Source organism: Vulpes vulpes, chromosome 14 (assembly GCF_048418805.1).
Source record: "Vulpes vulpes isolate BD-2025 chromosome 14, VulVul3, whole genome shotgun sequence".
NCBI classification, from domain to species: Eukaryota; Metazoa; Chordata; class Mammalia; order Carnivora; family Canidae; genus Vulpes; species Vulpes vulpes.
Genome location: NC_132793.1, coordinates 104524722 through 104552561, shown reverse-complemented (window position 1 = coordinate 104552561; position 27840 = coordinate 104524722). Strand labels below are relative to the sequence as shown.

The following is a 27840-nucleotide window of genomic DNA, read 5'->3' as shown; positions in this document are numbered from 1 at the left end:
GACTCAGGATGGATGAGGTCAGATCAAGCATCTGAATCGCTGGTTTGTGCTGGGGAGGCAGAGGGAGGGTGGTCAGGGCCTCCAGGAGCCGACCAATTCCCGATTTTTGCTGCCTGTGAGCAGCTCAGCCTGTGGCTTTGAGGCCCAAACTTCCTTGGCAAGTGGGAAACCCGATCCTTTGGCCCTTTGCCTCTTCCTGCCGCAGAAGAGCAGCTTGTAGAGGCTGAGAGCAGCCACCGGGAGGGACGCTCGGGGCTCCAGGACTCCCACGGAGCAGGAGCAGCCGCATCCCTTGTGTGTGGGGAGGAGGGTGGGAAGGAGGCAAGGGTGGTCCACACGCCAGAAGTGGGTGGGGAGGCCTGCAGGTATGATTCCCATGCACTTGCTGCCCGCCTCCCAGACTCCAGGGGATTTCTAGTCCCTGTTTCCATTCTCAGAGGGCATTTGGACCAATCTGCCTGGAAGTGTCTTTTGCATCTGGTTCTGTCAAGACACCATTTGGTTAGTGAGAAGGGTTCTGGTGGAAAGAAGAGGGGAACAGGGGAAATGGGGAAGAAGTAGTAAACCACCTACCATTTCAATTCTGTTTCTCAATATGACCCTTCCTACCTACATCACAATCCACCCAAGGCTTTCCCCTGTTCTTTGCACACAACCCGCTGGTGACTGTCTCCCAGCCTCCACCCTTGCTGTCTCCTCTGCCTGGAATACCTTCCTGACCAATTTCCATGAGCCCCAACCTTGGTCGTCCTGTCTCTAGGGTGCAGCTTCAGTGGAACACCTGCAAGAGGCTTCTCCTGACCCTCTCCTCCTCCCACACCCCAAGCTTTGGCCATTGTTACTTGGCACAACCTCTTCCCTCTGCATTTCTAGGCTGAGCCATTCCTAGAATCGCACTAAACACTGATTTCTCACAGAAACACAAATGTGTAAGTTCCCACCCAAGGATGAATTCTAAGCACTGGCTACAGGTGGGAAGAATTTACCGTGTCCATTTGTGCTTCCGCCCAGCTTAGGACAAGGTCTGCAAAAATGTTAAAGGCTACATGAGACTATACCACATAGATGTATCTTAATTTATTATCTCAAGATCTTTAAATAATATTTTAGTAGGGGTTCCTGAGTGGCTCTGTGGGTGAAGCGTCTGCCTTCGGTTCAGTGCATGATCCCGGGGTCCTGGGATTGAGCCCCACATTGGGCTCCCTGCCATCGGGGAGCCTGCTTCTCCCTCTGCCTCTGCCCCTCCTCCCTGCTCGTGCTCTCTCTCTCTCACTCACTCTCTCTCTATCTCAAATAAATAAATCAAATCTTTAAAAAATGTTTTGGTAAATGTTGAGAATATAAAAAGAAATTTATACAATGTTTTATACATTCTACATTCTAGAAGGATAAAGATGCCCTAAATACTTGAGTGGCAATCATGAAGTTGAAGAAGCAAGGGGCATGTAGAAAACTCACTCCGCGGCCGCCCCCTTGCTGTCCTCCGTGCCTCAGTGTAAATCCAGCACTTCCTCCGCAACCACCGGGCACCACAGCACGTTTGGTTATGATTTTTGCTCCAACCATGAAACACGGTGCAAGAAGGGAAGGGAAGGATGATCTACTAGGCTTACTTCTGTTTTTACCCATTCTACCGTTTCTTTCTCTTCTGACCTTTCCAGCTGTTTTGTCATTTTCTTTCTATTTGGAGAGCTTCCTGCGGTCGTTCTTTAAGGACAGATCTGAGAGCAGAGCCTTCTGTTAGCTTTTCCCTCATCTGAGAATATCTTTCTTTCTTTTTTTTTTTTTTTTACTATGAACAATTTATTCCAATTCTGGGAATTATCCTCATCAAATACAAATCTTTTCAACATTTTTCATTTTAAACATTTTCTAAAAAATTTTCAAATATGGCCCCACATCAGGCTCCCTACTCCATGGGAAGCCTGCTTCTCCCTTTCTTTTTTTTTTTTTTTAATTAATTTTTATTGGTGTTCAATTTACCAACATACAGAAAAACACCCAGTGCTCATCCCGTCCACTCTGGAAAACTGTGTGGAGGTTCCTCAAAGAGTTAAAAATAGACCTGCCCTACGACCCAGCAATTGCACTGTTGGGGATTTACCCCAAAGATTCAGATGCAATGAAACGCCAGGACACCTGCACCCCGATGTTTCTAGCAGCAATGGCCACAATAGCCAAACTGTGGAAGGAGCCTCGGTGTCCATCGAAAGATGAATGGATAAAGAAGATGTGGTCTATGTATACAATGGAATATTCCTCAGCCATTAGAAACGACAAATACCCACCATTTGCTTCAACGTGGATGGAACTGGAGGGTATTATGCTGAGTGCAGTAAGTCAATCGGAGAGGGACAAACAGTGTATGTTCTCATTCATTTGGGGAATATGAATAATGGTGAAAGGGAATATAAAGGAAGGGAGAAGAAATGTTGGGAAATATCAGGAAGGGAGACAGAACATAAAGACTCCTAACTTGAGAATATCTTTCTTTCCCCTTCATTCCAGAAGGGTATTGTCAATGGAATATAGTTGACGTACATTTTCCTGCACTTAAAAAGTCTTGTGCCCTTTCCTTCTGCTCCATCTCCCTATGTTTTCAGATGTGAAATCTGTCATTTCTGTTGATGGTTTGCTTGTTTCCTTTTTTTTTTTTTTAGAGATGTGTCGTTTCTCTTTGATTGTTTTTAAGACTTTATTTTTTTCGGAAATTTAACTGTGAGGCATCTTGAGGTTAATCTCCTTGGGTTTCCTACATTTAGTTCTTTAAATAGCCATGTGCTTCTTTTTTTAAAAAAAAGACAACAACCCTATTTCTTGGTTGGTATCTCTTCATTTTTCCTTTGTTTCAAGAGAATTTGTAAGTGACCGTTAAAGCATTTTTTTATGCAGGCTGCTTTATAATCATCACCAGAGGATTCCGACATCAGCTTCGCCTCAGTGTTGGCATCAGCTGTTTGTCTTTTCTCGTTCAAATTACATATTCCTGGTTTTAGATGCTAAAAGTGACTGTTAATTGTATCTTAGATATTTCCGTTATTATATTCAGAGTCTCTCAATCCAATTTAAATCTGCAGGCAATACCTATTTAAATTTAGCTTGTACTTCTGAACTATTTTTATGGACTTCTGTTGTAATGACATTTCAGTTTTCAGAACCCTTGCAATACTATTCTGGTAGGCTTTATTATTTCTGGCACTACTGGAAATCTCACATATTCTTTGCATTTTGGCCTGCTGGGGTGGGAGCAGCTTCTTTGGCCTGCCTGGTATCACTGGTGACCATCTGCCATGCAGGGTGGGGATGGCCAGGAGCTGCTGGGCCTGGGTCTTTTTGGCAGTAAGTGGAGGGCAGGACAATGAACTGTTCAGCTCATACAGTCTCTGCAGGTGGATGGGCATCCTGCTTGTGCTCTAGTTCTGGAGCGGGGCTGGGTCAGCCTTGGGCTTTGCCTCTGCCATTGCTATGTCAAGATTGGGCCACCTGCTGCTGCCCTGGTTGTGGGACCAGGACTCGGGCTTCCTTTGGGTCTTATTGATTTCCCCTCTTTCCTGGTCTTTTGGCCAGGCAAGAGAGAACATGGTTTTCTGTTTGTTTGTTTCTTGTGTTTGCTGCTCTGCAGTTCTGGGTTACAGGCCTCTCTAGCACCTAGTCTGGGTATACAGTAGGTAAGAAGGAAGCTCCGAGAACTCACCATATTGTCGTTCCTCAAGTCCTGAGTTCCGTACCCAGTTAGCTAGCTGTCTCCTTTCTGGCATTCAGAATTCTTTTATTGCTCTCTGTTGAATAACTTCCAGGGTATTTAGTTGTATTTAGCAGGGAGGAAGAAAGTGAGCAGTTGCCATCTTGTTCTGGAACTTTGGAAGTGTCAGCCCTACTTATGTTTGACAATAATACAGGTGCAATTGCACAGTGATTGCTCTTTGGTAGACTTACTCCAGTTACTCCAATTATATTCCGGAAATTCACTCATGTTATTTCATTTTGTTGTTGTTTATTGATTTTTTTCACTGCTTTATGGAATTCTATGGTTTGAACACACCATTTATCCATTCTACTATTGGTAGATTTTGGGGTACTTTGCTTTACTTCTCTTTGGAGATTGTGCTGCTCTGGGCATTTTTGTACCTGCCTCCTTGTACATCTCTGTAAGTTTCGATAGGTGTAAAGCTAGATGTGAAATCAGTGAGTTTTAGGGCATGGCATCTTCTTTTGTATGAGATACTCCCAAATTATTTTCTGAAATGGTTGTGCCAATCTATCCTTCCTTCAGCAGGTATAAGTTTCTTGGTTGCTCCGCATCCTAATCAATTCTTGGTATCCTCAAGCTTTTAAACTTTTTCCCAGTCTGAAGGCCTATTAAATTGTTTTTTACATTAATTTATATTTGCCTTTTTCCTAATTACTAGTAAGGTTGCACGTATTTCCATGTTTATGGGACATTTGAATTTCCTCTTATGTGATATGACCACCTGAACATTTTTGTTTTTATTTTGGAATGTTTGTCTTTTTCTTTTTCTAGCTTTTACCTTGTCATCTTAGCCCTTTTAATTGATGAATAGAAGTTTTTCATTTCACTTCATTTTTAAAGGATTTAATTTATTTTAGAGAGTGAGAGAGAGCACACACATGTGTATGACTGGGGGAAGGGAAGAGGGAGAGGGAGAATCTCAAGCAGACTCACGGAGCACAGAGCCTGACATGGGTCTTGATCCCAAGACCCCAAGATCATGACTTGAACCAAAATCAAGAGTCAGATGCTTAGCTGACTGAGCCACTCAAGAGTCTGTGAAGTTCTTCATTTTAATGGGGAATTTACCAATCATGTGCTTTACAGTTTGTACTGTTTTGCATCTTGTTTGAAACTTTTATGCTTTTCTAAAAGAAACACATACTATTTTAATGTCTAATCTCTTCTATTGTCCTCTGAACATCTTATAGGTTTGCCTTTTGTATTTATGTGTTTAATCCACCTGGAATTGATGTTTGTGAATGTACGGGTGCATTATAGTGTTTCCACATGGTTGACCAGTTGTCCCAGCACCCTCTATTGGAGTGTTTGTCTTCATCCCAAAAGTACAGGATTAGTTCTCTCAGAAATTGGGTTTCCTCGTATGAGCATGAAGCTATTCTAGGATCCCTATTCTGTTCTGCTGGTCGGTTTGTTATCCTGCTGTCAAAACTCTACTATCTTAATCATGGCATTTAAATATAAGTATGTTTTCTCATATGGAAGTTTCTCTGTCTTTGCTTATTTAAGTATGTGTCTATTTGATGCCCTTTGATTTTTGATAAAAATTCAAGGATTTGTTTGTGATGTTCTAAAAACCCCTTGACATTTTGGTTAGTACTGCATTAAAATTATAAATGACTTTTCAATATTAAGACTCTTGTTTTTGTGAATATGACTTATCTCTCCATTATTCAGGACTTATTTTATGCCTTTCAGTAAATTTTATAATTTTCTTCAGGATGATCTTACATAAATTTCATTAGTTTAGTTCGTAAACACTATTTTCTGATACAATTGTAAATGTTGCCTTCTTAAATAATTCTGTTTTCTTTTTTTTTAAATATTTTATTTATTTATTCATCACACACACACACACACACACACACACACACACACACACACACAGGCAGAGACCCAGGCAGAGGGAGAGGCAGACTCCATGCAGGGAGCCTGACGTGGGACTTGATCCCAGGTCTCCAGGATCACACCCCAGGCTGAAGGCGGTGCTAAACTGCTGGGCCACTGGGACTGCCCAACAATTCTGTTTTCTTTTTTTTTTTTTTTAATTTTTATTTACTTATGATAGTCACAGAGAGAGAGAGAGAGAGAGAGAGAGGGGCAGAGACATAGGCAGAGGGAGAAGCAGGCTCCATGCACCGGGAGCCCGATGTGGGATTCGATCCCGGGTCTCCAGGATCGCGCCCTGGGCCCAAGGCAGGCGCCAAACTGCTGCACCACCCAGGGATCCCAACAATTCTGTTTTCTAACTATTTTCTGGCATCGGTAATGCAATTTTTAAATAGTTTTTAAAATTAAATTCTTTATGTCCAGATTATTGCAGATTCATATAAGTTGTAAGAAATTAACAGAGAGATCCATATACCTTAGTTTCTACCAATGGTAACATCTTGGACAATGATAGTATAATATCACAATCAGGTTATTGGTATTGATGCAGTCAACGTATGGCATATCTCCATTCTTGAAAAGATTCCTCGTTTTGCCCCTTTGTAGCTACCCCCCCTTCCACCTTCACCCATGGCAACTCTCTCTATGTTTTTGTCATTCCAAGAACATTGTACAAATAGTATCAGATGGCTGTAACCTTTGCAGACTGTGCATAATAAGTTCCCGTTTATTGCTGAGTCATGTTGCATGTTATGGATGTACCACAATTTGTTTAACCACTCACAATTGAAGGACTCTGTGTTGTTTTAACTTTTGGGTGGTCACGAATAAAGATGATCTCACATTCCTGTACAGGTGAAACATACATTTTCATTTCTCTGGGATAAATGCCCAGGAGTGCAGTTTTGGGATTATACAATAGCTACATGTTTTATTTTTAAAGAAATTGCCCAACAGAAATATCAGGAAGGGAGACAGAACATAAAGACTCCTAACTCGGGGAAACGAACTAGGGGTGGTGGAAGGGGCGAGGAGGGCGGGTGTTGGAGGGGAATGGATGACGGGCACTGAGGTAGACACTTGACGGGATGAGCACTGGGTATTTTTCTGTATGTTGGTAAATTGAACACCAATAAAAATTAATTAAAAAAAAAAAAGAAATTGCCCAACAGTTTTCCAGAGTGGCCATCCAATTTCACATTCACGTAAACAAAGTATGAGCAATCCAGTTTCTCTGCATCCTCCACAGTATTAGATGCCACTATTTTTTCTTTTAGCCATTCTGAAAGGTATGTAGTGATATCTCATTGTGGTTTTAATCTATTTCATTAATGGCTCGCGGCATTGAACATCTTTTCGTGTGCTTAAACTGCGTCTTCAATAAAATGTCTGTTCATGTCATTTGCCCATTTTTGAATTAGTTTGTTATTTTTCCTATGGAGTTTTAAGAATTCTTTATATATTCTAGATACTCACTTGTCTTTTATTGTGTATGTGGTTTGCAAATATTTTCCCCAGAATTGTACATCCTCTTAACAGAATCTTTCACAGAGCAAAAGTTTTTAATCTTGATGAAGTCCAATTTATCAATTTTTCCTTTTCCAATTATGCTTTTGGTATCAAATTTAAGAATTCTTTCCCTGGCGCTGGATCCTGAAAATTTTCTTCTATTTTTTTCTAAAAGTTTTATAGGTTTGCATTTTACACATAGGTCCATTTTAAGTTAATTTTTATATGAGGTGAGAGATGTGGGCTGAGCTTCCTCTTTCCCAACCTGCCTCCCCACTCCCATCAGTGTTCACTTGCTATGGCATCACTTGTTAAAAAGTCTATCTTACCTCCAAGTGGTGTTTGTACCTTTGTTATAAATCAAGTGGGCATATTTGTGTAGATCGATTTCTGAGTTTTATATGTATATCCTTCTTCCAATACCACACATTTTCGGTTACTGTAGCTACATAATGCATCTCAAAATCAGGTAGGTGGATTTCTCCTATTTTATTGTTCGTTATTCAAATTTGTTTTAATTACTCTAGTCTCTGCATTTCCATATAAATTTTAGAGAAATTTTGTCTATATCTATACAAAATCTTGCTGGGATTTTAGCAGGAATCACATGAACTTTATATATGAATTTGGGGAGAATTAATCTTTACTATGCTGAGTTTTCCAATTTATTAATACAATTATGTCTCTCTATCCATTGAGGTCTTTGATTTCTTTCGTTATCATTTTGTGATTTGCAGCATACAAGCCCTCTATATGTTTCATTACATTTATGCCTAAGTATGCTTTTGAGTGATTGTAAATGGTATGCATTTAAATTTCAGTGTCCATGTGTTCATTCCTCAGAGAAAAAAATATAATTGATTTTTGTTGAGTTTATTTTGCCCTTGGCAAATTGTTGAACACACTTTTTTGTTCTATGAGTTATTTTCATAGATGCCTTGGGATGTTCTATGTAGGCAATCATGTCATCTACAAACCAGGACACATTAATTTCTTCCTCTCTGATCTGTATGCCTTCTATTTCTTTTTGTTGCCTTATTGCAGTGGCTAGAACTTTCAGTACCAAGTTGAATGAGGATTGAAATTAGGTATTCTTGCTTCATGCTCAATCTCAGAGGCAAAGCATTCAGTTTTTCTCTAAGAGTGTCGTTAGCTCTGGGTTTTGTGGCAATATTCTTTATGAAGTTGAGAATGTTCTACTTTAGCCCTGATGTCCTGAGAGCTTATGTTATGAATAGGTGTTTAATTTTGTCAGATGCTTTTCAGCATTGATTGATAAAATTATGTGAATTTTCTCTGTTAGCCTGTTAATATGGTAGATTACCTTAACTGATTTTTGAATGAACTATCTCTGCATCCCTGGAATAATCCCACATGGTCATCACATATAATTGTTTTTATCTATTGGTGAATTTTATTTGGTAGTAATTGTTAAATATTTCTACCTCTGCAATCATAAGGAATATTGATCTGTAGGTTCCTTTTTTTTTTTTTTTTTGGTATTGTCTTTGTTTGGTATTTGTAGCAAAGTAATACTAGTATCATAAAATGAATTGGGAAGTATTCTTTCCTATTTTCTGGAAAAGTCTATGTGCAATTGATGTTAATTCTTTAATTTTCTGGAAAAGTCTGTATACAACTGATGTTAATTCTTTAAACGTTTGGTAGAATTCTCCAGTAAAACCATCTGTCCCTAGAGTTTCTCTTGCTTGAGAATTTCTTAATTTTTACAGACTTCTGAAGATTTCCTAACTTTTTTTGAGTTGATTTTGATAAAGTTTTTTTCTCGGAAGTTTCTCATTTTACTTGATTACTCAGATTTATTCTATAAAGTTGTTTATTATATCTCTTATCTTTTTAATCTGTATTGCATCTGTAATCATGTCCCTTCCTAACCCCTCATGTTATTTGTTTTCTCGCACTTTTTTTTTTTCTTGATTAACTTTGCTGGAGTTTCACCAATATGTTAAAATGTTTTCCCAGAACTAACTTTTAATTTTGTCAATCCCCCTCTTACATGTCTCATAAATCATGTTCTTGTCTCTAGTATCATCTCTTCCCTACTTCTTTTGATGACTAGCTCAAGAATTATTTTTAGCCTTTATGTTTCATAATATAAGCTTTTAAAATAATAACTTCTGTGAATATAGTTTTATCTTTAGCTGCATTTCACAAGATTTGAGATCTAAATTTCCATGACTGTTCAGTTCTAAATGCTTTAAAATTTCCAAATTAATTTTTTCTTTAACCCATGAGTTAATTAGAAAGTGTGGTTCTTAATTTTCAAGCATATGAATATTTTCCAGTTAATCTTATACAGAACTTTTTTGAATTATTTTGAGATAATTGTAGATTCACACGAAGTGGCAAAGATGGTACAGGTAGGTAGTATACTCTTCACTCAGTTCTTCCCAAGGGTTGCATCCTACACAATAACCATAGTAGGACATCCAAACCAGAAATTCAACACAGTTATGATGTTTGTAGTTCTGTGGTATGTTATCCCATGTGTACATCTGTGTAACCACCACCCCAATCAAGATACAGAGCTGCTCCACCTTCCCCAGAACCCCCAACCACTGTCCCTTTACCATCACATCCAATCTCACACCACCCGTAACCTCTGGCAACAAGAATCTGTCTTTTGTCTCTCTAGCTATCTTTTTGTCATGCTTTATGGCTGATGTTGTTATTGTCAGAAAGTGTGGTACTATTCCAGGCCATTGTATTTATTGAGAATTGTTTGACAACCCTGTAACCGATTATTTTTTGCAAATATTTTATATATTTGAGGTGAAATTGTATTCTGCTCCTGTTAATTGTATCGTTTAAATAGTCCACATACTTTCTGAGGTCTATCTGCTTGATCTAGCAGTATTTAGGAAGTAGGTTCAAAATCTACGCTAGATTTTCCTTTTTATGTCAATATAGGAGAGCTATACAAGATGCAAACAAGCTTAAAATTGTATCTTCTTCATGATTTAAAGCAAGCATTCTATAGTGACTTTACCTCTATTAATTGTTTTTGTTTAAATCTTTTTCTATAAGATAGAACCAGATTTATTTTGATTAGCATTTTTCTGATTTATCTATAAAAGAAATAGTTGATTAGCTGGAGTTCATTAAAATTAAAAAAGATTGCTGGGGTGTCTGAGTGGCTCAGTCAGTTAAGCATTCGACTCTTGATTTCAGCTCAGGTCATGATATCAGGCTCGTGAGATAGAGTCCCCTGTTGGGGCTCTGTGCTAAGCATGGTGTCCATTTGTCTTTCTGGCTCTGCTCCTCCACTCCTGCTTTCTCTCTCTCTCTCTCTCTCTCTCTCAAATAAATAAAAACAATATTTAAAAAAAATTTTTTAAAAAGACTGGTCTGTGAAAGACAAATTGTCAAGAGAATTAGAAGACAAGCCACAGAGTAGGATAAAACCTTTGCAAAAAAATCCGCACCTGATAAAGGACTGTTATCCAAAATATACAAACAACCTAATTAAAAAGTGGGCCAAAGTCTAAATACCCCAGTAGAGAAGATCTCCAGATGGCGAGGAAACATATGGAAGGATGCTCCACCTCATACATAATCAGGGAAATGCAAATGAAAACAACCTGAGCCACCTCTACATTCCTATTAAAATGGCGAGGACACCACATGCTGGTGAGGATGTGGAGTAGCAGAAACTCTCATTCTTTGCCGGTCGGGGGGCAACATGGTACAACCACTCTAGAAGACACTTGAGTGGCTTCTTACAAAACTAAACATACTCTTCCCATAGGACCCAGCACTTGGGTTCCTTGGCATTTACACAAAGGAGCCGAAAACTCATGTCCACGTAAAATACTGCACATGGGTGTGTACAGCAGTTTTGTTCATAATCACCCAAACTTGGAAGTAACCAAGATGCCCCTCAACAGGGGAATGGATTCATACACTGCGACGCCCCCGGACAATGGAAGTAGAAAAAAACAAATGAGCTGTCAAGCCATGAACGGACACGGAGGAACTTTACATACATCTCATGAAGAGAGAGAAGCCAATCTGAAAAGCCTATGCACTACTTAATTGCACACACTCAACAATCTACAGACAGAGTTAAAATATTAGTGGCTGCCCCAGTGGGGCAGGAGGAGATGTAAACGGGCAGATCACAGAGCTGGTGAAGTATCTACTCTGTATGATATAACCGTGATGGGTACTTGGTGTTACACATTTGTCCAGAGCCACAGGAGGTATGCTGCCAACAGGGAACCTAATGCAAACTAGGCCTTTGGGTGATGATGTTGTGTCCCTGTAGGTTCATCCTTGGTCATGAATGTGTCCTCTGGTGCGGGGTGCTGATGGTGAGGGGGCAGCATGGGAAGTCTGAATCTCCCTCTCAATTTTGTTTAAGCCTAAAACTGCTCTTAAAAATGAAGTTTTTCTTTAAAAGTCAAGTGAAGTGCTTAAAAAAATGCGTTTAGGTAAATTTGTCCTGACAATCCTTCTCTTTTGGCTGGTTCACAGAGCCTCTTAAATTATGCAAAAATGTAAAATTATGTCATTTTAAATATTTTTCTACTTTTCCATGTTTTTTTCCTTTTTTTTGTCAGTTTGGTAGTTATATTTTCTCATTCCTTTTCTCCCTTATTGGTTCTGTTTATAACTCTGTTTCTGTAATTTTATGATTATCCCAGAAAATTTGGCATACACATCCAGGGTTTCAGTGTTAAACTTATCAGTTTTTACTTTTATCTTCCTTCTGAATGGTACAAAAATGACTGAATATTTTCATTCTTGTAGTGCTCTTTCTTGGCTTATATCCTAATATTTTCAGGTAATTTAGCTCTATCTTTACATATATATTTAGATATCCTCTTCCTCCCTTCTCCTTCCTTCTTCCTCCTTCCTCCCACCACCCACTTCTTCCTTTCTTCCTTCTCACTCTTTCTTCCTTTCCTCCCCTTCTTCCTCCCTGCCTCCTTTTCTCCTCCCACCTCCTCCCTCCCTCCTCCTCCTCTTTCTTACCCTCCTTTTTTGGAATTTCATCAGTGAGTGTACACTGGTGGTAAACTACCTCCAGTTTTCTATCCGAAAGGCCTTAATTCCACTCACTCTTAAAGGTATGTTAGCTAATCTCCAAGTCTATGTTGACAGTTGCTTTCTCTTGCCACATTGGATTAATTATTTCATAATTGCCACCAAGACAGGAGCTTTGGGTTTAATCATTCATTGTTCATTTAAGGATGATCAGTCTTCTCTCTGGCTGCTTTAAAGATCTCCTACATGTTTCAATATTCTGTAGTTCAACTAGAAGCTAAGAATGCTTTTCTTTTTATTCACCTTATTTGGGGTTTGTTGGGTTCCATGGCTCTGTGGATGGATGATTTCATCGAGACTGGAAGAATTGCATACATGCTCATGTGCAGTGAGTCTCTTTCTGGAATGCTGGTTAGATAGAGGCATTCCTGCCCCACCTTCACACTTCCAGACACTCCTTAACACTCCCCATCCCTTTTGGTTGTCATCTGGGCATCTTTTTCAGATCTACACTTCAGATCTCTTTGTCTCCTCCCCAGGGCTATCTCATTCACTCTTCAATCCACCTATTTGCTTTCTTTTTTCTTTTCTTTTTTTTTTTTTTTAAAGATTTTATTTATTCATGATAGTCACACACAGAGAGAGAGAGGCAGAGACACAGGCAGAGGGAGAAGCAGGCTCCATGCACCGGGAGCCCGATGTGGGACTGGACCCCGGGTCTCCAGGATCGCGCCCCGGGCCAAAGGCAGGCGCCAAACCGCTGCGCCACCCAGGGATCCCACCTATTTGCTTTCAAATATCAGTAGTTCTCTTATTTTTAAAAATTTCTTGGTACTTTTCCCAATACTGCTTAGAAACTTTCATAGTTTCTCTCTCTTAAATTGTTCAATCATCACTTCTATTTCTTTAAAAATTTAAGCATATTTATTTTGCCTTCTGTGTCTGATTTCCCCACGATTCGAAGTCTTTGCAGGCTGATTTTGGCATATACTGCTCCTTCTGGTTCTTTCTCGTGGTGTCTTATTCCAGTATGTGTTTTATTTTTATTATTTTTTTTAACTTTTTTCTCTAAAAGTAAGTCTTGTTAGTCTTGTTAGTTTCTTGGTGGGAATCTCTGCGACCTAAGTTAAAGCTCGTTCCTCCAGAGAAGATTTGAATTTGTTTCTGCCAGGTGGTTAGGGCACCACCAGCCTGGAACCGTTTTGAACTAAATTCTTGTCTAGAGGTTTTTCAAGACATGCATGTGGTATGAATTAGGGCTGCCAAGTTCTGTGAGGGCCATCTGGTAACTGTTAATCACCAGCAAATCAGGAAGGCTTTTCCCCCCTTCCATTAGGGCCGTTTCCAGACTGATAATTTTCATGCAGGTCCTGAGGGTGGGAGGGATCTATTTCCAGTTTACATTTCAAATGAGGATGTAATTATTGGGGGATCCCTTTATGCAAGAGGAGTGCCCTACTGAACTCTACATCTTGGGAAGAAATCAGGAGTTTCCATCTGCTCCTGACATCCAGAAAGCTATAGAAGGTGAAGTACAAGTCCAGCCGGTTCATAAAAACAATCTCAGGGCAGCAGCCAGCTTCTGGGCTGCTTACCTGCCAGGAAAATTGTGGTGCAGCCTTCATTTGCTTCTTGGGTATTCCTTACTCCTTTGCTATTTCATTGATACATTCCCACCCCGTCCAACACTTTTACTTGGTTTTAGCAGAAGGATCAAAGTGATGGGTTACTGTCATAACGTCCTCAATACTGCCTCATCATTGTTTTCCATTACAAGCAGTGGGATGAACATATTTCTACACACATCTTTGTGCATTTTGTCCAGTTGTTTCCTGTAACAAATTTCTAGACTATTAAAAACACTTGACAGAATTGAGAAATATCTGGGAAATAGATTGGCACTACTTGGTGGCTGGTTGGATTATTACGGCCTTTGCTGGCCATCGATCCAGGTACTTTGCATAGATTATTTCATTTAAATCTTCTGAAAATCTCACTGGACCAAATAGGTAAAAAAAACTCTACTGGGGGTTTTTTCTATTAAATGAGTGGAAATATAAACTCTGTTTTGGCAGAAAAATATTCAATTTTTTAGGGGGGAAAGTGGTATTCTCCAGAGTAGTTTTTAAATTTAGGGAGAGCTCTTACAAAAATAGTAAGAGAAATAACTTTTTAACTAGACAATATAATTTTATAATGTGAAGCAAACGTATAAGACTAGGTTGGAAGAAGAGTAATGAAGGGTTGTCCTATTCGTTATTAAGACAACGGCCGACAAGCATCTCAGTGTCTTTCTACTTTTAAGCTTTCCTTGGGTCTGATTAGCAGAGACAGTCCCTGGTTTTCTCAGGAGGCAGCTATTTTGCATCAAGACATCACTACAGAGGTATGATGCCTGAATTTGTTCTTGCAGAATAAATTTGGTGGGATATTCTTGAAGAGGGAGGGAAAGCAAGGATGGGCCACTGTAAGATGAGACAGGATGCAGAAGGTCTATGGGGCAGGAAGTGTGGGTCACTGGGGCCAAGAGGTATGGATCGGTCTGAGTAGTGTCAGAGGAAGCATGGGTCAGGGAGCTCAGATTTGATCTTGGGTCTATCAGAAACAGATCCACCAGAGAGTCAGTCAGGCTCATGAGTAGCATTTGCATTTTTATAAAATCATGCTAGCAGGAAAAGTGATCAAGGGCAGGGACATTATGAGTGAACAAATGAATTTTCCTTTCAAAATGGTTTTCTTAAGATATAGCTCATACACTGTACAATTTGCCCATTTAAAGTGTACTATTAAATGGTTTTTAGTATTTTTACAGAGTCAAGCAACCATCACCACTATCTGATCTTTTTTTAAATAATAAATTTATTTTTTATTGGTGTTCAATTTGCCAACATACAGAATAACACCCAGTGCTCATCCCGTCAAGTCACCACTATCTGATCTTAGAGCATTTTTGTCACCAGGGAAAGAAGCCCCACCATCATTAGAAGTGACTCTCTACCCACCAGCCCCCAACTCCTGTCCGTCCTTCACCATCCACTAATCTACTTCCTATCTCTAAGGTTTGCCTATTCTGAACTTTTAACAAAAATAGAATCATAGAATATGTGGTCTTTTGTGAATGGCTCTTTCCACTTAGTATTACATTTTTAGGGGTCATCTACATTATAGTGCATGTCACTCAACCCCATCCCAGGTCTTGGTCGTCTCTCAAATTTTTATGATTGTCCAAAATCCCCATTGGTGATGGTCTGCCAACAAGTCAGTGTTCCAAAGGGGAGGATCTCAGTCAGTATCTAGATTCAGATTGATTGGAAGCCAGACCCTCAGCAGCAGCTTTTAAGGAATGCACATAGATACAGCCCTGTGGGAGCACAAGTGTAAGCCCCTCTGGCTACCAGAACCAGCTGATGTAGAGGTGTCTCCTGGAAGCAGCCACAAAAATTGTTGCTCCAGACAAGTGTATACGCTTCTTCCTGGGAGATATGAGTGAGCTGCAGGGCAGCGAAAGTGACATTTCTGATCCATACTCCCTGACAGCACCTCCATAGCCTCTAGACGTGTGCTAACCCTGAAGCCTGCCCCTAAGCCTGAGGCTCCAAGGATTAGCAGGTAGGACTCTCTCTCAGAGAGGGCCTTAAAAACTGGAGTGCCTGACATGGGGTACAAACTCTTCACTCCTTAAGGAGAAGCTCTAAGCTTTGAGTTCCCTCCTGACTGTGGGCTTCCCATCAGGGGTGAGATTATGAGACTGTGTCTCAGACATTCTTGCCACCACTCTACCCTCTCTCATTTGCCTGATGTAAAAGGATCTCTCTGCCAGTTTTTAGTTAGTTTTTTTTTTTCCCCTGGAGCAAATAGTTCCACATGTGGCTGTAGATTTTGCATGTCTGTTGGCAGAGGTGAGTTCAGGATCCTCCTAGTCTCCATCTTGAACCAGAGCCTTGTCACTGTGGCTTTGATTTGCATTTCTCCATGGCTAATAATGCTGAATACCTTCATGTGCTTCTTGGTTTTTCATATAACTTCTCTGGGAAACTATCCATTCAGATCCTTTGTCCTTTTAAACATTTGGATTATTTGTCTTTCTGTTATTGAGTTGTGGGAGCTTTATACATATTCTCAGTCCAAGTCCCTCATCAGATATATGACTTGCAAATATTTTCTGCAGTTCTGTGGGTTGTTTTTCACTTCCTGGATGGTGTTCTTTGAAACACAAATTTTGTAATTTTGAGGAACCCCATTTCCATATTTTCATTTGTCACTTGTGCTTTTGGTGTCACATCTAAGAAGTCTTTTCCTAATGCAACATCATGAGGATCTGTGTTTTCTTCTAAGATTTTTTTAGTTGCAGCTGGTATATAGGTCTATGATCCACTTTGAGTTAAATTTTTGTGTATGTTGTGGGGAAGGGGTCCAATCCACTCTTTGACATGTGGATGTCCAGTTGTCCCAGAACCATTTGTTAAAAACAATCTTTAAGGGGAGCTTGGGTGGCTCAGTTGGTTAAGTTTCTGCCTTCGGCTCAGGTCATGATCCCGGAATAAGATTCCAATATAAGAGGAATACTCTGAACTAGGGCATAGCCAGCAAGAATGGATGTGTTGGGGCATTTGGAAAGGTAGAAATACAAGGTGACCCAGGTCATACAGGGAGCACAGCGGAAGGGAGACTTGAGAAGGATTCCTAGTTTCTGGTTCCCACCCTTCCTCTCCATATCAGGAGGTGTGTGACCTCAGTCTCCTGTGTGACCATCCCAGAGCCCATCTGCTGGACCTAGTTGCTCATCCTCATGACTAAGGGATCAAAGCCTGTTGCCGCATTATCAACCCAAACATCAGAAGTGAGCCTTGATCCTGGAGACAGCTGGGTGATATTTTGTGGTTTCCTTAGCCTGGAACTGCTATGATATCTCAGTTCAAAGAGAAAAATGAAAAGACTCTTATGTACATGGAACGCAGTCAGCAAACTTCAGAAGCATGAAGCTTCTGCCCGCAGTCAGGGATCTACATAAAAAGTGAGCACTCTGAGGGAAGCAACGGATCCATCTAGCCCCTGGGGAAGCATTTAGACTCCAGAATAATCTTGTCTGTAGGACACAGTGCATCTTCATTCTGGAACTCTGCATCTTCATTCTGGGTTTGCTCCCCTGGGGACATGGTGTCTTTGTGTTTTTGAGGGTTGGCTGCTTAGCCCTTGAAGCCATGCAGATGATCTTCATGTTGGAAAAAATACCTTAAAGAACCTTCCTGGCAGTCCCGCCCTATTCCCTACTCAGGCACCAGAGAGGACACTGCAACCCACGCAGCGATGGGCACGCTACCCTTAGAGCTGCTGCCTGAGGCTGCCGTCTCTCATGGCAACAAGGGGAAATGTGTCTGGAAATGTGTCTGACCTCAGTGGATGAGTCCTCAGCTTCCAGGGCAGCCCCACCTTGGGAGCAGGAACAGAAGAGCTCTGTTCCGTGTGTCGCCAAGGGCGCCGCACTGTGCAGACGCTCGTGGGGACCCCACAGAGACTCCTTTGATGAGAAACCACTCCACCCAGGACGTTGTGCCCGAGAGTGACCAGGCACCCCTGGGAGCCAAGGAAAGCTACTTTGTTCTAGTGAATGCTCTTCTAACATGTGATCATCTCTGAGAGGACAGTAGCCCCTTAGATCTTTAAACATAAGCATCAGTTGCGTTCAAAAGCGTGGGCCTCAGTGGCGCCTGGGTGGCTCAGCATCTGCCTTCAGCTCAGGTCATGATCCTAAGGGTCCTGGGATCCAGCCCTGAGTCGGGCTCCCTGCTCCCTCTGCCACTCCCCCTGCTTGTTCTTGCTCTCTCTCCCTCTCTCTACCAAATAAATAAATGAAATCTTTTAAAAAAAGTTGTAGAACTGAAAATAATAATAGAGGTTGTTAAGTCAACACCCTTGGTTTACAAAGGGGGAAACTGAGTCCAAACAATTAAGTGACAGGCCCAGGGTAATGAGAGATTTAATGCAGCAGGTCTCATGCCCTCTACCCACTCTCTCCCACAACACATTTCTGCTAAAGAAATCAGTAAGCCCAGAGTTGTATGGATTGAAAAGAATGAACTATACTTTGAAATAATCCCAGACTGTGGATGTGCGCTGGATTCTTGTTGGTTTCCAGGAATAGAAGGCCCACAAACCTTGTGCACTGCCTCTATCTTGGGAATTTTTAGGGGCCATGTAGTTGGGATTTATTTTTTTACGTATCTGTTAGGAAATTGCCTCTTGGATGCCCCCTTTGGTTCGTGGTAGTACACTTCCATCCTTCCCTGCACGAGCCCTCCAGTGAGCCAACTCCCACCACAGCCCGTCAGAGAAAAGCACATCAGTTTTGCACAACCATCCAAGTTTGGCAGTTGCCTGGGTAGATGCAGGATGTCAGAGCCTCCAGTTCTGAGATGGGCTCCTGGCAGAGGAAAGGGACCAGCCGCCTGCCACCCATGTCTGAGACAGCTCTGGTCGGAGGATGCAGAGCTATGAAGGAAGGGACTCATCAGTGCTGCCTCGTGCTTGCAGAGAGGGCTCCATGACCTGCCCGCACACAGTGAGGTGGCCGCTCCTGCTGTCACAACTAGAAGAGGCTGTACTGCTGACATGCAGGCAGCAGACAGGTCAAGTGGTTCATCTGGCTGGTTTGGGATGAAGTCTCTTACAGCCAACCCTGAAGTCCCAAAGAAAGCTTCTCTCCTCTGCACATGACATTAACCATTTCCAGGTAATCTGAGCTTAAAAAAAATATTTCTCCACTTCCTGTGATTCTCCTGCCATCATTTGGCTTTACTCGTCGACCTACCTATTTCTCAAATTTGTCTTGGACAGGGACCTTTATAAAGAGGATGGAGCCGAGGTGGGAGAAAAAAAAAAAAAAAAAAAAAAAAAAAAAAGAAAGGGAAAAAGTGAACAGTAAACACACTGTCTTAGGTTTACTAATGTGACATTTGAAATACACGTAAAATGGCATTTTGTTTTTAGTCTGATGGTACGAGTCACACATGCTTGTTGTGGGAGACACGGAACATACAGAGGGTTGTGAAATAGGAAAATAAGTATCTGTAATCCCGTCATCACACAGACATGCCCTGCCAGCTTGTAAAAGCAGGACCCTGTCACTGACGTATCCTCAGTACTTGGAATAGGGCCTGGTGCATAGTAAGTGCTTAATAAACATTTGTTGAATGGATGAATGTTACTATTTTGGTGTTTTTATTTCCAGTTCTTTCCTTCTGCCTATTTTACATGATTATTGTGAGACTGTTCATAGGATCTTTTTTTTTTTTTAAATCTACCATAATAATAGAAGCATATGATATTACATAAATCCTTTATAAACATTATTTTTAAAGATGATCCATGTTTGTATATGTTCTGTTTACTTATTTACCTTCATCTTATTAGAGTTGGGGGAAAATCCACATTTCAAAGGCACTTTGCAAATAAAGGCTTCACCTTAGACAAGTAGACATAATGGCTAAGGTCTGTGAGTCCAAATGAGCTACTGAATTCACATTTAATTATTTACTCTCAGGGTGTCACTGGAGAGCTTGAAGAAGTGGGAATAATGTCAGAGGACATGGTCTCAGGGACTATTATAATTAAGAAATACCTTTTGACTGTTGTATGAAGAAATTGATTCAAAGAACCAGTCATGATGCTAAATCCTAGAAATATAGAGTCTCAAAATTAAAATGCACTAAGCCACCTTCTATAGAAATCATGCTGTTTTGAAGATTCTTGGCAGAGCCTGGTTGAAGAGTTTTGCAGGTTGATATAGCACCATCTGCTGCTAAAAAGGAAAATGAATGCTAGGAAGATGAGCTCTAGTTTTAAATACCGATGTGTACAAGAAATAATACGACTGTGATATGTGGTTTCTTGCAGGATCCTCTTGGATCAGAACCAGATGCAATTTTAAACATAAAAAAGTGCTGGGAGTGGACTTCTGGCTCCAGATGGCTCCAGAGTACATTCTATTAGTTCCCCCACTTCTTGGAATTTCTACCAAAAAAGTTTATTTCTACTAAAATTCAAAGAATATATATACTAATAGAGAGAAGTGTATGTCAGAACAGGAAGCCATGGAAAGGGGCCAACCATATTCTGGAATCCATGAGAACTTCGTGCATGACAGTGCAGGTGACTTTGGGTTGGAGGCAAGGGCTAATTAGCCTGCCCCTGACTGTGGTGGAAGGAAGCCTTTGGAAAGTGAGTGGGGCAGATGTCAGCAGACCCCTCCCAGCCCAGAACCTGCCCACTTGCAGTGTCAGGGGTGGGTTGTTGGGTCCAAAGTGAGAGGAAACAGTAGATCCTCCTTCCACCCTGGGAAGTGTGCCGGGTACTCAAGTCCATACACACACATTGGACACATGACATTAACCAGGTGCCAACAAGCCTGGCTTCAAAGAAAAGTGGGCACAGCAGTTAGAAAGGGCAGTAGGTGCCCCTAACAGACCTCTACTCCGGAACACTAAATCCTAGGTAGCATTTGACCAGACAATAGTTTCCAGGTCCAATAACAAATATCCAAAGATTCTATACTCAGCAAATAATTTAAGTTTTACAACCACAAAGTTGGACATGTGAATATTCAGAGAGCTTCCATCTGCATAATTTTTAAAAGATTTTATTTATTTATTCATGAGAGACACACAGAGAGAGGCAGAGACATAGGCAGAGGGAGAAGCAGGCTCCCTGCGGGGAGTCTGATGCAGGTGGGACTAGATCCCAGGACCCCAGGATCACACTTTGAGTGGAAGGCAGACACTCAAACACTGGGTCCCACAAGCACCCTGAGAATGTTGGTTTTTAAAACGCTAAATTAAATCTCCAGAGATGGAAATCAGTAATACAGTAAAAATCATCATACTCTCAAGAAGGCATGGATAGTTCAATATTAAGAAACCTACTTATGTAACATTGGTCTGACACAAGTTTCTAAGTGTCTCCTACTCGCAGACCATGGGAAGTAATTGAAGCTCTTCTCTGAAATGCACCTCCTTGCTTTCCTGTTCAGGGAAGTCCTCTTCCTTCATTTGTCCTTCTCTGTCATCACCGATGACTTGTGTTTGTTTGCTTGTTTACTGAGGGCCTTTCTCCACCCCCCCGCCCAGGGCAGCGTTGCTCCAACACTGATGCCCTATCTGGCTGGTTCACACCTGCGTCCCCAGCACCTGACAACGAATCAGACACATGACGGCCGACGTGGTTATTGGACATCTGTTGTTTTAGTTCAATATCTATGCAATACATCTATTCACTCAACGTTTACTAAAGGGGTGACTGTATCTATGGATTAGTAGATGACAGTGATTCTAAATCCCTGCCTTTCTAGAACCTATAATGTCCTGGGGAGACAGATAATCCAACCAGTGCCTCCAAGGTCAGTGCCACACTCCGCTTTCTGTCCACGTTCTCCTGTTCTGACTGCCCTGCTCAATAAAAGGTGGGAACTGTTTTGCAGGAGGCTGCTACAACTTCTTCTCGAGAAAAGTCTGGAAAAGCAGACACACAAAGTAGTCACTTCCTGCTTCCCAAAGCCCGTCACCAAAGGACGCGCAGCAACTCAACCAGTAAGTGCATTGTGGAACTGCCCTCAGGAACAGAGCCTCACTGTCGCTGAGGACCAGGAGTGTCAGTGATGTGGGGAGATTTGGGGGAGGGAGGGTCTCTGCTAGTTCAGTGGGATGAAATGTGGCTGTGATCTGTGTGCCTCTCTGGGAGCATTTGTCATTGCACATGTGTGTCCATCCTCCTGGCCAGCTGGTGGGCTCCCAGTGGTTTTGGCAGCTCTGCCTCTAGCTGGACTCAAATGCCATGTTGGGAACACCTGATGTATGGGATAAAAGGTGAGGGCTTTCCTCCTGCTCTGTTTTCTGATGAGCTTCTCAATTTTAGGAAGGTCATTTGTGCTCCCAGGGCCTCCCCCATCTGTTACAGGACAGGAGTGGAGGCTGGAGGATGTCATGATTCTGGGTTGCTGCAAATAGAATAGCCTTACTCCAAAGTCAGGAAATTTGAAGAATGCAGAAAAGCATGAAGAAATTAAAACCACACTACGTGCTGATATTAGAATTCCCCTCCTGTGCCTCTATACGCCTGTAGAGCACACGTGCATACATGTGTGCACACAGCACGATTTCACATCCTTGGAAATTCTCCTGCAAACACCATGTTCAGTGGGTGCCTCCTATTTCATTATATGAATGTGCCTAATCTAGTTAACCAGCTCTCTATTGTTAGATAGCTAAGTTATTCTCAGTTTTTCACTAAGATAATCAACATTGTTGAGTTTGTACACAAAACTTTGCTTATGTTTGTGATGATTTTCCTAGGGAAATATAAGGTACAGTGGATGGGAGCATGGCTAGGAGCTCACACTTGCTTCCAGAACTAATCATCCATGCTACCTTGGGCAAATTCCTTAAATCCTGTCTGATATTATACTTCTGTAGTATGCACCCTCTAAACCATTATTTCCTAGACTCATTTCCTATTTTGGGACTGCTAGTTACTTTTTTTTTTTATCATAAGTTTCTGCTTATTTCCCTAGAAATAACTTCCTAGAAATGGAGTTTCAAAAGGTAAATATGCCTTAGATTTTGATCTGTGCTGCCAAATTTAAGTAGCTAAGACTGCAATAATGTGTATGAATACCCGTTTCTTCAATCATAGCCCACACTCCATTAAAATTTAACAATATAGATTTGGTGCAGATTTCTCCCTATCTTCCTCCTCCATCTCTGCTTTTCTCTGGCCCACTTCACACCCAGGACCAGCTACACAGTTTGTGGGGGTCAGTGTAAAATATTATTAAGGATTTCAAAATGAAGGCAGTGGAGCCTTAAAACCCAAGCTGAGGCCCCTCTAAGTGTGCCTGCAAAGTGTATCTGCCTGCAAAGCCAGCCCTGCATGTGTCCTGGCACAGACCCTTCCAGACAGCACCTCCTGGCCCCCTGGCTCCCTGGTTCCTGGCCTCCTGGTTTCTGTGGAGCTCAGTGGGTGAGAAGCACCTCCAGGAGACTGGAGGAGGGTGGTGGTGGAGGAGAAGCTGCTGGAATATTTCTTTCCTGTTCCCTTTTCCTCAGAGCTGTGTTTCTGGCACCCCAGGTCCCACTGTGACTGATTATATGCCAGGTGAAGGTGGCGTACTTTCCATGGAGCCAACACCCACTGGGCTCTAGGAAGGCCATCTCCTCCCCTGCCCCCTTAGGGCCTGGGATGGTACAAGCTTCCAGTTCTTGCCAGTTCCTGGGTGCCTGGGAGGCTCCGCTCTTTTCCTAAACCTGTCTGCACTTTGCACCCAGCCCTTCATTCATTCCTCTCCGAGGCCTCTGGGGCTGGCACCTGACTGGCATCCCGACCCTGAAATCGGGCGGAACCATCCCTCCCCACACAGTTGGACTTAAATATTCCTTCCTTCATTCCTTTCCTTTTTGGGGAGTCCACCTATTTTCTGTTGGGCTGCCCAGCATTAGCATTCATTCATAAACCTTTATATTTGGCTGTCATATTTGTGGGATGTGCTTTCTTCAGTTTGTTATTTTTCTTTGAAGTTCTTTTTTAACATAAAGATGAGAATATTTTCATATAATCAAATCTATAGTTTTTCTTCCTTCCTAAGAATGTTAAAGTTTCCTCCACATCTAGAGAATTATTAAAATATTTGGCTATATTTCCTTCTAATTTTTAAACGATTTGCCCTTTAAAAAAAAAAGCCTATTATATTCGTCATTAATGTTTGTTGTTTGATGTGAAGCAAGAATCCAAACGTTTTTCTAAGTTGGATGCAGCGCCGCTTATCGGAGATCGATTCCTGCCTGCCTTTTATTGCACTTTTTTGCTTGTTTATCTCTTGCAAGTGATGTGTGGTTAGATCCGGGAAGCAGACGCGACGATCTCTTTGAAAGGAGCCACTTAGGCCACTGGTGTCACTTTTACAAGTAATACTTGTTCTCACTTTCCTGCTTCTCCTGCTTTGTTATTATGGTCACTCATCGGTGCGTCGTTCCCTGCCTCTTGCTCTGCAGGTGTGCTCAATTTTTATAGTGATTTGGAAAGTTTATCCAATTTTTATCCCCACTTCTGGTTTCCTTTGCATGAAGTTAATTAGTTAATCATTTGACTTTCATTAATTCAGGAGTACTTGAGACTATATTTTCCAAGTTGCCCACCAAAATGTTGTCCTGCATCCTTCGTCCCTTCCCCTGTTCATCTTTCCATTCCATAATTCAACTTCACAGTAAATTACAAACTCATATTATTATTATGCAAGCGTCGTAGTTTATAGTTTCCCTTTCAAAAAGTTACTTTGGCCTTTGCACTGGCTTTCATGACCACATTTTCAATGAACCCAATCAGTGCTGTATGTTTAACTGGTTTCAGCTCACTGCTGCTTGCAATGGTAATCTTGAGCCATTTCCTTGTGGCTGGAGCACATCCAGAAGCCATCTTCAGACCAGATGGTGCTTTGGGATCCCACTCTGTCCCGACCCTGGGCCTGGGTCGGAGCTGATCCCAGCTCATAGTGGGAGCAGGAACGCCCTTGGGCTGCCTGGTGGGTGGGGATAGAAGAGGCAGAGCTGGAGCGGCTTGGGCTGCTCCCTCGTGCTTGCCTGTGGCTTTGGGGCTTCAGGATGGCTCTAAGGGTCAGCTCTCAGCTGACCTTTGCATTTTGAGATCACATACAATTTCTTCTTTTTTCCTCTTGTGGTTTAGGTGTCAATCCCTACTGCATGGGAGAAATCGATTTCCCAATGATCAAGAAATCTGCAGCTTGCACAGACAGGCAGCCCTATTCCCTCTGCAGCAGCAGGAAATCTCTTTCTCAGCAGCTGGACTGTCCAGCAGGAAGGGCTGCGGTAAGGAGGAAGCAGGGGAAGGGGAGCGGGGAGGGGCCCAGACTCAGCAGTGGACACCTGCCTGGTGGTTTTGCGTGCACGCACTTACCGAGGCGAGGGGCTGGCTAGTGGGGGTTGGCAGCCCTGGGCAAGGAAAGAGGCCCAGTGGCAGTGGTCACCGCTGAGTGCTCCCCGCTGAGTGCTCCGTGTGCGGCTACTGCCACGTCTGTGCTGTCAGGAGCAGGCCTGCAGCGAACATTCCCTGTGAGCAGGCCTGAGCTCAGGCTTTATTCCATCTGCACCTCAACTCTAGGAGGCAGACAATGAGCCGGGGCTGGGATAGGGGAGGGGATGCATGCCAGTTCACATCACTAGTTGCAGACAGCCCTGGGGCTCGAAGTTGGACCTTCAGGATTCCAAAACCTGGGCTCTTGACCCTGTGCCATGGTGAAATGCTTTACACATAATGCCTCTAATTCATAAGACAAGCTCAGAAATGAATGTAGTAGTCGCCCCGTTTTACAGCGAGGAAACAGCGGCTTAGCCAGGTGAGTAGCTGTCGGAGTTCACACATCTTAGAACCCAAGGGACCAGACAGGATTTGAGCCCAGCCCCGTGCACTGCGCGCTGTACCTCTTTCCCACTGTGGGCATCAGCTGGCAGGGCAGGGGCTGAGCACACCCGAAGCACCGTGTCCCCTCCTGCCATTTCTCTAAGCCCCGGACGGTGCCCACCGACAGCCTCGTGCTGCCCCCTCTACCACCCAGCACCTCCGTCTGTAGCACCTTGTCCCTCTTTGTCTCCTCTCTAGCCTCTGGAAAGCCTATCCCGTCCTTCAGACACCTGCCTAACACTACCTCTGCTGGGAGTGCTCCTGACCCGCCAGCTGCATGGGCCTTACACTTTTCCTAGTGCCCATCCTGGGCGCCTGTCCTCTTACTGCCCTCACCCCAGCAGAGCATGAGCGGTCCGAGGGCGGGCTCCGTAGGCAAGTGATCTTTGATTCTCCCTGCACGGTACTCGGGGCTCGGTAGATGCCTGCAAGTTTCATTTCTCTCTTCCCTTCCCTTCGTGGGCTGACTATGTCTTTCATTTGCAAACTGGGAGCATTGGGGTCCCAGGGTTAGAAAAAAAATGACATTCAGAGCGACGGATGGATTTTCACATAAGAGGAAACAGGCACAGAATGGTTAAGTCACTTCCTCAAGGTCACCAGCCGGTACTTGGCAGAGCCAAGGAAAGAACCCAGGCAGTGCCAGCGGGGCTCTGAAGTCTAAGCTCTGACCTATAGCCCCAGCTCTAGTGTCCTCGACCAGGGCAGCATCCTGCTGCACCCAGGTGTATGTCTCTCCGGCACACTCTGCTTCCCCTTTTTAAGTCACCTGTGTGCCTCCCCTGAGAGAGGAATTGTTCTGCGTTTTAAGATCTTCAGATTCCTTGCCTGCCACCCCATGCCTGGCAGAGGGAGGGCTCTCAGCATGTGTGTCTTGAACATGCTTGGACACAGTCTGCGGAGGACATTCTTGGAGGCTGCTGTCCCAACCTCCGTTTGAGACTTTGGCTCGTTGTCCTTGGGCAGTGTGGTCTGCGATGCACTCTGCACCTGCTATCTGCACAAGCCTTAGGGGGCTTCTGGTTGCTGTTCTGCAGGTCAGCAAGGCTGGAACCACTCAGACCAGCACAAACAGCCCCTCTCCACCAGACACGCACCGTGCCTGGTCAACCACGCTTGGGGGTCATGCTGTGGGCTCCCGGGAGAGGGGGTCTGGTCCCTCCCTTGCCCTGTGAGGTGTGTGCTCCTGTCTCGTTGGCTCACCCTTCAGCACCCTGCTTTCTTCCTGCAGGGCACCTCGAGACCCACGCGGTCGCTCAGCACAGCTCAGCTGGCGCAGCCCTCAGGGGGCCTCCAGGCTTCCGTCATCTCCAACATCGTGCTGATGAAGGGCCAGGCCAAGGTAAGCCAGGGCTATTCTCAACAGAAACTGCTACATGGACACCAGCTCCTGGGGAGCTGTCCTGTCCAGGGAAGGAAGGAGCTAGGGCCAGCAATCCTGGGCTGCTAGTGTGAGCATCAGAATGTCCCATGGAGATTCGGGGCATGACATTTTCTAGATGTTATTTTTACCTGATGGTTAAATTCAAATCATTTAAGGGCAGTTGCTGCAAAGTTCACAGACGAGCCCAAGAAACCCAGACCTAATATAACTTTGGCATGTAGTGTGAGGGGACAATGTCGTTGCTATTTCCTTTATGGTCAGAGGAGGGGCTGGCTGCACGCCTGGGTCTTCTCTCCCCTACCCCCTTCCCTCCCTCTCGTGGGAGCTTACAGACACGAGTGAGAAGACAGAAGCACCAGGTCCTGTTGCTGCTCTCATCACAAAGAGAAATTCTCTCCATGCTGATTTTTCTCCTAACACCCAGCTTTGGGATTAGTAAATCCCAATGCTTTTCACCCCTGGATTTAGGTAGAGGCATTTAAAATGTAGTTGGCTTTTAAATTGTTTGCAATGCTCAGAAGAAAGCAAAAAGGGGCACTTGGGTGGCTCAGTCAGTGAAGCATCTGCCTTTGGCTCAGGTCATGATCTCAGGGTCCTGGAATCGAGCTCCACATCGAGCTCCCGGATCCATCAGTCTGCCTCTCCCTCCTCCCTGATCATACTCTCTCTTGCTATCTCTGTCTCTGTCTCTGTCTCTCTCTCTCTCTCAAAAAAAAAAAGAAAAGAAAAGAAAAGAAAAGAAAAGGAAAAAGAAAAAGAAAAAGAAAAAGAAAAAGAAAAAGAAAAAGAAAGGAAGAAAGAAGCAAAGGGCACCAAAGCTCATGCAAAGATGACC

At 43.0% G+C, this 27840-nt stretch overlaps 1 protein-coding gene across 22 annotated transcripts in view; it reads left to right on the top strand.

Moving 5' to 3' along the window:
- IL16 (interleukin 16) overlaps positions 1-27840 on the top strand; it is a 102399-nt gene that overhangs the window by 38498 nt on the left and 36061 nt on the right. For 17 of the 22 annotated variants that reach the window (XR_011997122.1, XR_011997123.1, XM_072737456.1 and 14 more), the window contains exons 3-5: positions 21633-21741; positions 24887-25029; positions 26853-26963. Coding sequence is in view for 20 of the 22 variants with exons in the window: in XM_072737456.1 (XP_072593557.1) it covers positions 21633-21741; positions 24887-25029; positions 26853-26963 (363 nt within the window). In the remaining 2 variants the exon portion in view is untranslated. Of the gene's footprint in view, positions 1-21632; positions 21742-24886; positions 25030-25819; positions 25997-26852; positions 26964-27840 lie in introns of all 22 variants that reach the window. The other 5 variants (XM_072737466.1, XM_072737463.1, XM_072737465.1 and 2 more) reach the window with 1 other exon arrangement.